Source organism: Durio zibethinus, chromosome 1 (assembly GCF_047325235.1).
Source record: "Durio zibethinus cultivar Kanyao isolate XHJ-2024 chromosome 1, ASM4732523v1, whole genome shotgun sequence".
Taxonomy (NCBI): Eukaryota; Viridiplantae; Streptophyta; class Magnoliopsida; order Malvales; family Malvaceae; genus Durio; species Durio zibethinus.
The window spans coordinates 9,707,114-9,717,047 of record NC_143162.1 but is presented as its reverse complement, the minus strand read 5'-3'; the positions used below and the strand labels follow the sequence as shown (position 1 = coordinate 9,717,047).

The window sequence follows — 9,934 nt, the reverse complement described above, 5'->3', positions numbered from 1 at the left end:
ATTTAATAATTTAAAATAAATAAATATAAATTATATATTTAAAATAATTTTAATAAATAATAATCGATGAGATTGAAATTTAAAATTTTTTCATAAAAAAAAAAAATTTTAACCTATTAAACTATCCACTGCAACCTATTTGGTCGTTAGGAATTGCCTTCCAATATCTTCTGAGAAAAGAACAAAAGCATTTGGGGGATTTTTGGAGGGTCAATCTATCAAAAATATCCGTAGGTGCCTTAAAACGGCCGCACGCTACATTTTCGAATCGCCTTTTGGTCTCCTTATCATGTCAACTGGTCCCTACTTGTCGTGTCAATTTTGCGCTCTCGCTCTCGAGTCTTGACTAATAATCAAATTAACCAAAACAAAGAGAAATGAAACCAAAACATTCATTACTAGAAATGAAATTAAAAGCGAATGTACGCAAACATCAGCTAGCACTCCGCAGATTACACAAGATGTTGAAAATACAGATTTAACTCATCCACACAGTAATGCGAGAAATTCTCATGTACTTGAAAGGTTAAAGCTAATAGAATTCCCTGCTGAAGGCAGCGCCAAGAGTTTACTGAGGATTTGGGGGACGACTATTGGCAGCAGAGACCCTAGAGCCCCACTCCAACAGCTCTTTGCTAGTATCATCCTTGTGAGCTATCACCTCAATAAAACATAAGCAGTCTTTCTTGGCTCCGGTTGCCATATCAATTGCTTCAATGAGCTCTTCCTCACAAAAAACCTGAAAGAATAACAAATTTATAGAAATCAGCATTCACCTATATCAGGATTTGATTTGATACGGTGGAGCAACGTACCAAGTTTGAATTGACTCACCTTGGCTGTCCAGCACTTGCCTTCACCATTATGAATTGCATCGACTAAGCCAGTGTAGTTCCAATTTTTTATCACGTTGTATGGTCCATCATGAATCTCAACTTCAATGGTGTAACCACCATTGTTTATCAGAAATATTATGGTGTTCTGTCCGCATCGCAGCATTGTTGACACATCTTGCGCGGTCACCTATTAAACCAATCACCAAGAATATTATAAACACCTGAATGAATCTTAGTGAACTGGTTTTCTATAGCTTCTTTTCCCACGCAAAAATATCTTAACAACAGGCCAAAATTGACCACGCGTACCTGGAAACTACCATCACCAATGCAAGCAATTACACGTTTCTCTGGAACAGCCTGTGCATACCCAAGAGTGGCACCAACTGACCAGCCAATTGATCCATACTGCATTTGGAATTCATACCTGCAAAACAATTCGAATTCAATGTCAAATTCAAAACCCTGGCCCTTTTTCTTTCCTTTTGTTGCTTGATTCACAGTCTAAATTGGGATTAAAATAAGCTAAAAAGTGTTTATTCTCATAATACTCACCCACATCCTCTAGGCAATTTCAGTTTCTGGCAGTTAAACCAAGAATCCCCTGTTTCAGCAATCACAGCAGTTTCACTAGAGAGCATCTTCTGTATATGTTGAAACAGAACGTTAACCCTCAAAGGCTCTTTAGGTGCTGACTTCAAAGGATGCCCCTCAGGAACAAAAATCCTATGGTAATTCTCGTAAGCAGTATTATTGCGCTTGAGACTCTTGGCAAGCTCTCTAAGGAAATCTTTCATCAAAACACAACCAAATGCAGGCCCATTAGCAACCACTACACGATCAGGCTGCACAATAATGGCCTTCTCTTTCTTAAGAAGCAGAGAGTACCCAACAGAGCTATAGTCATTGAAAATAGGTCCAGCAAATAAGTAAGCATCAGCAGATTCAACGATCTCAGAACAAAAAGCAGTACTAACAGCACCCCAATATGTCCCAATGAAATGAGGATGATGCTCAGGGACAAGCCCTTTAGCTGATGGCATCACGGCCAGGGCATAACCACTAGCATCAACCAGCTCAACAAAAGCCTCGCACGCCTTTGCAACACGCAGCTTTGGTCCACCTACTAATACGGGTTTCACCGCCTTGTTCAATAACTCTGCTGTTGCCTCCACAGCCGCCTCTAATCCCATCTTATTACTCAATCTACACACATTAACAAAAAAAAAAAAAAAAAAAAGAACATTTACTCTACGTAAAAACTAATCACTGCATAATCCTAAACTTGCAAAAGATTAAAAAAAATATACTTTGGAGAGAGTGAAAACGGAACAGGGTCGCGGCTAAAAGTAGGGTGAGGAATTGCTGATAAGTTGCAGCTGATGCTTATATAAACAGGCTTGCATTCTTTCAAAGCAGTTGAAATAGCTGTATCGATCAATTCATGAGCATCCTCCAAGTTATTCACCACAGCCTGGCAAAAACCAAAGGCCCATTTTTATCATCCTCCAAATCAAACCAAAAGAACAGCAAATTTATAAAAACAGGTGGAAAAGAGAGAGAATATTACTTGATAGCAAGTAACTGTCTGGAAACATCTAAGCTCTTGGCTAAAATCAGGCAACCCGATAGTATGGTGAAGAATCCTGTTAGTTCCATAGTCATTGGAGTTTGGTCCACCCACAATGCAAATAAGAGGCAGATTCTCACTATAAGCACCAGCGATCGCGTTCAAAACGCTGAGTCCACCAACGGTAAACGTCACAACGCAAGCGCCAACGCCACGTGACCTGGCGTAACCATCAGCTGCATATCCAGCGTTGAGTTCGTTACAGCAACCAATCAAGTTAAGCCCTGGCTCAGCTATCAAATGGTCAAGCAAAGTCAAGTTAAAGTCCCCTGGAACAGAGAAAACGTTAGTTACTCCAATCTGAACAAGCCGTCTAGCTAAGTGGCGGCCAATAGTGGCTTCTGGGGAGTTGATGACGGTGGGGGAAATGGAGTTTTGAAGGGTGGCAACCGCGCTTTTTGGTGGACTGCCAACGTCGTTGGAAGTCGGTTTACAGGTGTCGAGTGATCCAATCTTGATATCCATTTTAAAAAAGAGATTTTTCACCGCTTTAGCAATCAAGAATAGAGCTGGCGGAGACAAACTTAGAGAAAAAGAGAGAAAAAGCTTGATGTTTTCTTTTTCTTTTTTTTTTCAACGAAATAGGGAAATTTGTTGTTGGGTTTTTTTCCTTTTTTTTTTTTGGTGAAAGGAAAAAAAATGAAGGAGGAATTTATAAGGACGATAGTGAGTGGGAAACGATACTGCGGGCGGTTTTTGTTAGTGATAATATTTTGATTGACGTAATGGAGGTTTGTTTTCTATGGATTCCCATTTCCCTCGTACCAAAATTACATTAATTTTTCGGAGATTTTTTGTGAAGAGACTATAAAGAATGTCGGTCAAGAACTGTGTGAAGCACGCGCTTGTTTAATTGTAAGGATCCAAATTCCAAACGTCGAGAAAGGTTATATGTAGACGCAACAAACACCCCTGAAACAAATATTATAATTATTTTCAATAAAAATTAATTATTCGATTTCAATTTGTGTGCTTATAATAATTATTATGCATCACATTACTTCCATTATATTATTATATTCACTTACGTTTATAATTTTTTAATTTTCTAAATGCAATTAAAAAATTAGTAAATTTTTTATTATATATTAAAAGATATATATCATATTTAATTTTAACTATTAAATGATAATTTTTTATTTTGATCACCCAGAGAAAACATAGTAAGATAATAGTTAATTACGCTGATCAAGATTTAATCAGGGATAGATTTGTATGGCGACGGGCATTGTCAACGGGCAAAGGATGCAAGGGCGGTTGGCATGTTAAAAGATTCGTGGTGCTGAAGAAAAGCGGCGTGAATCAGAGCGTCATCAGTCAAACACATAGCAATTTCGGTCGCTAAGCTGTACCATGGTTTTTGAATGCTTCAGCACTTATTTAGTTCTCCACTTTGTTTTTCTGTCCTACTTGCCTCTTTTGGATCTCGTGAATTGACAGTTAACCAATCCAACCCCCATAAAAAGCACTCCCTTCTTTTTTTTATTAAAACTATAGTATCCGACCGAATCCTATGCAGTAAATGATTTGGTTCCATATTTCGGTTGAAAAACCAGGAGCAAAACAAGTTTTTTATTTCATCCACTGGTTTTTGGAAGCCATAGGAATTGCTGGGAATTCTTCCATTTGAAAAGCTTGTTCATACAAAGGAAATTCCATTTCAAAAATCATAACAGGACTCTACAACCAAGTGTCTTAAGGGGATTGATTTGTAATGCTATTATTTTTTTCCATAAATATATTTTTTATTCAATATATCAATTAAATTATATCAAAATGTCAAAAAAAAAAAAAAACTGATCAAGTATTTATTTGGCCAATAAACTGATTTTCATAGTGTTATAATTGTGTTTTGTGATTGAAAAATTCAATTATAAAATAATATTTTAACACGGTAGAAATCTTTTTCATTCCACTACCGAATGAATTCTAATTCAACGAGTCAATCTATAAGATCAGTGTTGATGATTTGGTGAAACTATAAGCATGTAAATGAGATAAGAGAGGCAAAAGTACTGAGAATTTGAAATCAAATTCGACCTTTAAGCTTGTATTAAAGTCTAATATCTTTAAATGGGTTGTAAAATTTTATGTTTAAGAATAGTACTAATAATGTTTATACTGATATAAATAGAACCAATATCTGTTTAAATCAGAGGGTTAAACATGAAAAAGAACATGAAGATTTGTGATGATTCATGAACAAAAACAGGAAAACGGTACAATGTAAAACGTGGAGGGTGGAGTGGCCACAAAACGTGGCCATTGTATAACGCTGTCGCAGCAAGAAGCACGAGCATGTGCTGTGATTGGAAGGAGGGCAGCCAATGGAAGAGATCTGTGCTGCCCAACTAGAAGAGTGTAAGTAATAAATATGAAAATTCTTATTCAGATCTGCATTATTCATTTATTTCCATAGGGTTTATGCGTGCCAAATCAAAAAATTCTAACACCGGAAAAGGCAAATTTCGTATATTTGTTTTCTTTTTAGTATTTCCTTTTTTCCATTAATTTACAATCCCGTAATTCACTTCCAAAATCCAAGTTTGGTGCAATTGAAAAACTGAAAAGTGTATATAATAATAAAACAATAATTACTTGAATAATCATTTTGCCATGTACCAAAACAAGTATAACCATTTTGATATTTGAAAGGGAAATATAGCATGCAAAGCGTGGCTGCACATCTGCCGTGAATGAAGCAAGAAGGAAGCCAATAGAAAGCTGTAGATTTCTGAAACAATGGTCAATTTGGTGGGTGAGCCATTGATGAGATAAGCTGTGAAGTCTCTTGCTTTAGGTAAGTTAAAATGTACCAAAACAAGAATAACCATTTTGATATTTCAAAACGACATCTAGCATGCAAAGCGTGGCTGCATAGCTGCAGTGAATGAAGCAAGAAGGAAGCCAATAGAAAGCTGTAAATTTCTGAAACAATGGTCAGTTTGGTGGGTGAGCCATTGATAAGATAAGCTGTGAAGTGTCTTGCTTTAGGAATAGTATCCTGAGACAACTTCACGAGGCAAGGACAAGGTGGAAAAGTTACCAAATGCGAGGAAGCAATGTTGGAATTGTTTGTGTTCTGACTCTTGACACAAAAAGCAGAAGACCACCAATATACCAAAAAGCATCAACTTCACTTCCAAGGGCTGACACAGTAAACAAGGAACCAAAAATTTTAATGTCACTTAAAACCTTGAAATCTTGATTTTCTTGTTTCTATACTGTCAAATGTTAGTGCCTGTTGAGAAAAGGTCAGAATTTACATTGACAAGTCAAAAGATAAATTACTATAACAATATGAAAAAAATGTGCCATGGGTCCGGGATTTTCCAGCCCAGATTCAAGCAATGCCTCTGTAATCTACCTTTTCATGATGCAGATGCTCCTCAACCCATAAAACGAATATGATGGAAGAACACCACCCAAGGTGGCATTACGAGTTCTGATGATGCAATGACTCTACACTCTGTACATGGTATACAAAACCAGAATCTGAGTTCATAACCATTGACTGGTTCACTTGAGTATAGGATTCTGCCTTGTCCTGGTAAATTTTACATCTCCATTAAGAACAGAGCTTATGAATTTCTCTACCTCTTCCATGGTCATGTCACCTGTAAATGCTGCAAACTTCCCCTTCCGAGGTTTGTAGGCCACAAGGAAGTTATCTGATGATTTGAATCCAGATTTATCAAACACACTTATAAATGATGGTTGCTTGGTAGCATCCAAGAGGATATAGGATACAGAATCCCTAGAACCAGATGCCACATTCAGGCTCCTTGATAGTGATTTCTGAGAAACCTGAAAGTACATATCATGCAACAAGAAAACTGAATTCATGTATGATATATCAGAAGGGCCATTTGACATTTAAGTAAGCAATCTCCAATCCAAACTTTCAATATGGTGATAATGGTGGTATCTACATGATTCACCATCAACTAGTGTGTTCATATTGCAAAGTAAAAAGAGAAACACATAAAATCATCATCAAAACATACCCAGTACTCTATAATTAAACAGGACAATATTAACATATCTAGAAACTAAAACATTCCTCTTGCACCTTTTCAGTTATTTTTCATCAATTGACAGTCTTCTCTTTGAAGAGAGGAATTTTTCTCACCTTAGATAAAAGGGACTCCAGCTTCTCCCTAGCTCTGGATGATCGGAATGCACCTATAATACAGACAGGAGTTTTATCCCCACAAAGAGAATCAAAGTTTGACACTGTCAACAAAGGTAATTGTCTCTCTGTGGCATCTGTCTGCTTTTCGCTTGTCTGAAAAGAAGCTGCCTTTTTATTCTTCTTCTCAAAACTATCAAGCATCATACTGAGTTGTTTGATTGCAGACTTCAAATCCTTTACTGAAATACCAGATTTCAGGATGTGCTTCTCTCCGTTGGACAGCCACCCAATTATAGCTGGAAGTGCATCAACCCCTAACTTCTTCACGGCTGGATCAGAAACATCTTGAACCTACATAAATAGTGAAAGAGCCTGAATTGAATAGGAAATCAATTCCTTTCCAGGCACAAAATTGAATAGAGCAGGCATGTTTCTAATTCAAATAAGGTTTCGAAGCACCAAATTTTCACAGGTATAAAAAAATTTTCCACATACTAAGATCTTGAAAACATACCTCTGCATCGTAGAAAGTGTATCTTTTATGATACAAGCCACTGAGAACACGCCAAATAACTGGTGTATCTTTTTTCGTAGAAAGAAGTATCACCCTTGGGTATTTTTCGACATTACTAGAAGACATGACAAAATGATTTAGGCTAATCCTTCTTGAAAACCTTGGTAAATGATCTTGGCAAAATGTTTTGACATTCTTAGCAATCAAATCACCCTTGTATTCTTCCAGAGAACCCCTCTCACTTCCTTTGTATGAATAAACAAACAACCTTGGTGCTCTCCCAGGATGCATACCAAGATCCTTACAGAAAGACGACTCAATTTCACAATTTATGTTTCCAACCTGTTGAAGAGACCAAAAGAAAGGTAAGATATCTGAAGCATTGATTAGCAAATACATGTTATAGAAATATTTAAAAATGCAACATTACCTTTATAGCTCCTTCCAATAAACTGGCCACCTCCTCTATGATAGATTCATAATATTGTTTCCCCTGCAATGATGGTGTATAAGATAACAAAAGCCAAGTCATCCCTTGGTCAGCTATTTCTTTTCTAAAGACCTCAGAATTTAAGGTTCTGGAGCTCTTAGGTGAACTCCCAGATTGAGACTGAGAACTGCTCGAACCACTGAAACCACCAAATTGACCCTGATCTTTCATACCACCCCCAAAGAAGCCAGAGAAAATATCATCAATATCAAAACCAAAGGAACTTGGTCGGCCACGGCTACCAAATGTGTTTGACCCACCAGCGCCACCAAAGGAAAATGAGAAAGTCTGGGAACTTCCCTGCCCACCCATATGCTGCCATCCACCTGGTCCAGATGTAAACTCACTTTGTCCAGGTCCACCGCTAGTGAAGTAAGTATATCCACCATGATCCCCAGGGTGGCCAGCATCAAATCCAGGAGCACCTTTTTCATCCCCATACATATCATAATTTTTTCTCTTTTGTTCATCTGATAAGATGTCATATGCTGATCAAACAAGAAGGGATGAATTAGATCTCTTAATAACAAACAAAAACCACAACAATAACAGCACAAAAATTAAAAGGTCCAATAACCCCAATCCTGTTCTTATATTGATAAATTAGTTAATAATTTCACATCTGGGCAATATGCTCAGGAACCATATAGATTCAAGACTATACTTCCTAATTCAGGGAAGAAAAAGAGAAAGAATGAAAGAATAGATATGAGAGAAAGTGCAGCAAAAAGAAAAGAGGACAACAATTAAGAAGTTAAGAATACCATTGTTGATCTCAGAAAACTTCTCTTGTGCAGCTTTACTTTTGTTCTTGTCAGGATGGTATTTAAGAGAGAGCCTATCAAATACAATTCAAGCAAAATGAGCAGGGAAAAACAATGAAACATGTGTGCATGTGTTGGAGGTTACATGATTATATATGAATATGCAGAAGCATGCATGTATTAAAAGAGATCAACACAAATCCAAAAAAAGGGTACTATAATAGAATTTCCTCTTTTTTTTTTTAAATGGCAATAAGAAACATTTTGAGGTGCAAGTAAATGGCAAAAGAAATATGTACTGAAAGAAAGAAGAATGAAAAGGAGGAATACCATAAGGTAATGCCACAAATTAAACATTTCTCATTCAACAGAAAAAGGCATTTAATTCATTGCATATTTATAGCAAATCAAATTAATTAAAATGGTATAACCTTCTTTCCGTTTCAAAGCAAATAACAGTGGGCATGCTTCATCTAGAATGGTAAAAAACTTTGACACACTTTGTGGCTCTTTTATTGTGCACTGCAATTTGATCAAGGCCGCCATTCAAATGATGTATGTTACAGTGTCATAAACACATCAAGAAAGAAAAAAAATGACAAATTCAGAACCTAGATCACCAAGGAATGTATTCGAAGTTTTCATAATAAATGAGAATTCACAGTAAAACATACTTGTGAAAAGCTTTCTGAATCTCTCTTTGACTCGCGTTCTTCTCCACGCCAAGCACCTGAGGATCAAGAAAATTAATTATAAAAATTTTTACACTGAAGAACCCAAGAATGTGCAATATGCTACATATTCTTGTCTCTCATTGAGAGCTCAAGCTCATCCTTCATCTCCTAAACGCTTCTCTAAAGCTTTTAACAAATCTCTACAACAATTCCTTCTTTGCAATTTAGAAGTGCATATCTTTAGATTTCACGATTACCCGTTAAAGCACTTCCAAAAAAACGACTCATAAATCATAATATGGGAAAATTGAAGTGAACTGAGGAAATAGAGCAGAAATTAGAAGGGGGCCAAAGTTCATTACCTTGTAAGGATCAATAGTTTTGGCTTCTCCGTATAAAACTAATAGCATTGATATAAGCGCAAAGGACAATGGCGATCGAATTTTCATCTTCGCAAAACCTGAAACGCTGGTGGGGATTTTTCTTGAGTTATGAATCTTGATTTTTGAATTGGAGTATCGGTTGCATGAATGAACGAGGAGGGGTATGACGGTTGCAAAATAAATAGGCTCGCGGGGAATCGGAAAACTTCCGGATGGTTCGGGTCCCAAGGACTTCTGTGCACGTGGCGTTTGAATGTGCTCCCACGCGCTCTGACCAATAGGATTTCAGACCGCGCGCAAAACGGAACGCATCATCTCTGCTGACGTGTACGTGTGTTCTCTTTCGGGCTGTTCGTGTTTTGAAGTCTTGGCCTCTTTGGGCACTATTATCAGGCTCTCTATTTTAACGTTTTTGCCATCTTTTGGTTAAAAAAAAAAAAAATCCGTTGGCATAATTCCATCCAAAACGATCAAATGATTTTGTTTCAAATGTATATATAAATAATTT

The 9,934-nt window shown here is 36.9% G+C and overlaps 2 protein-coding genes across 8 annotated transcripts; both read right to left on the bottom strand.

Moving 5' to 3' along the window:
• Window positions 1–378: 378 nt before the first annotated feature.
• Window positions 379–3,092, bottom strand: LOC111312073 (pyruvate decarboxylase 2-like). Its single transcript, XM_022912053.2, has 6 exons — window positions 2,407–3,092; window positions 2,147–2,310; window positions 1,392–2,042; window positions 1,146–1,263; window positions 835–1,023; window positions 379–739 (listed from the first exon to the last, which is right to left on the bottom strand). The coding sequence occupies exons 1-6, from the start codon at window positions 2,929–2,931 to the stop codon at window positions 569–571; spliced, it is 1,818 nt and encodes a 605-aa protein (XP_022767788.2). The 5' UTR covers window positions 2,932–3,092; the 3' UTR covers window positions 379–568.
• Window positions 3,093–5,043: 1,951 nt separating this feature from the next.
• On the bottom strand, window positions 5,044–9,579 carry ATERDJ3A (DNAJ heat shock N-terminal domain-containing protein). 7 transcript variants are annotated; one of them, XR_002692774.2, is made up of 8 exons: window positions 9,406–9,579; window positions 9,044–9,099; window positions 8,370–8,443; window positions 7,546–8,093; window positions 7,116–7,457; window positions 6,599–6,952; window positions 5,834–6,273; window positions 5,044–5,615 (listed from the first exon to the last, which is right to left on the bottom strand). XR_002692774.2 is itself a non-coding variant. In XM_089762883.1 (8 exons), the coding sequence occupies exons 3-8, from the start codon at window positions 8,833–8,835 to the stop codon at window positions 5,986–5,988; spliced, it is 1,641 nt and encodes a 546-aa protein (XP_089619009.1). In that variant the 5' UTR covers window positions 8,836–8,891; window positions 9,044–9,099; window positions 9,406–9,579; the 3' UTR covers window positions 5,633–5,985. The 7 variants fall into 7 exon arrangements, 3 of the variants coding, with proteins under 3 accessions (XP_089619009.1, XP_022767787.2, XP_089619011.1); XR_002692775.2 differs by lacking the exon at window positions 5,044–5,615 and adding an exon at window positions 5,633–5,707; XM_089762883.1 differs by lacking the exon at window positions 5,044–5,615 and adding an exon at window positions 8,801–8,891 and having other exon boundaries at window positions 5,633–6,273.
• Between the last annotated feature and the right edge of the window lie 355 nt (window positions 9,580–9,934).

What these genes read in the sequence shown, in the direction of transcription:
- ATERDJ3A (XM_022912052.2), bottom strand. Translation starts at nt 9,492, where the DNA reads ATGAAAATTCGATCGCCATTGTCCTTTGCGCTTATATCAATGCTATTA. An exon ending in GTTTTCTGAGATCAACAATG is followed by an intron (nt 8,094 to 8,369) that starts GTATTCTTAACT and finishes TTGTTTGATCAG; the next exon opens with CATATGACATCTTATCAGAT. An exon ending in ACACTTTCTACGATGCAGAG is followed by an intron (nt 6,953 to 7,115) that starts GTATGTTTTCAA and finishes CTATTTATGTAG; the next exon opens with GTTCAAGATGTTTCTGATCC.
- LOC111312073 (XM_022912053.2), bottom strand. Translation starts at nt 2,931, where the DNA reads ATGGATATCAAGATTGGATCACTCGACACCTGTAAACCGACTTCCAAC. An exon ending in CCGTTTTCACTCTCTCCAAA is followed by an intron (nt 2,043 to 2,146) that starts GTATATTTTTTT and finishes TAATGTGTGTAG; the next exon opens with ATTGAGTAATAAGATGGGAT. An exon ending in AAATTGCCTAGAGGATGTGG is followed by an intron (nt 1,264 to 1,391) that starts GTGAGTATTATG and finishes ATTGTTTTGCAG; the next exon opens with GTATGAATTCCAAATGCAGT.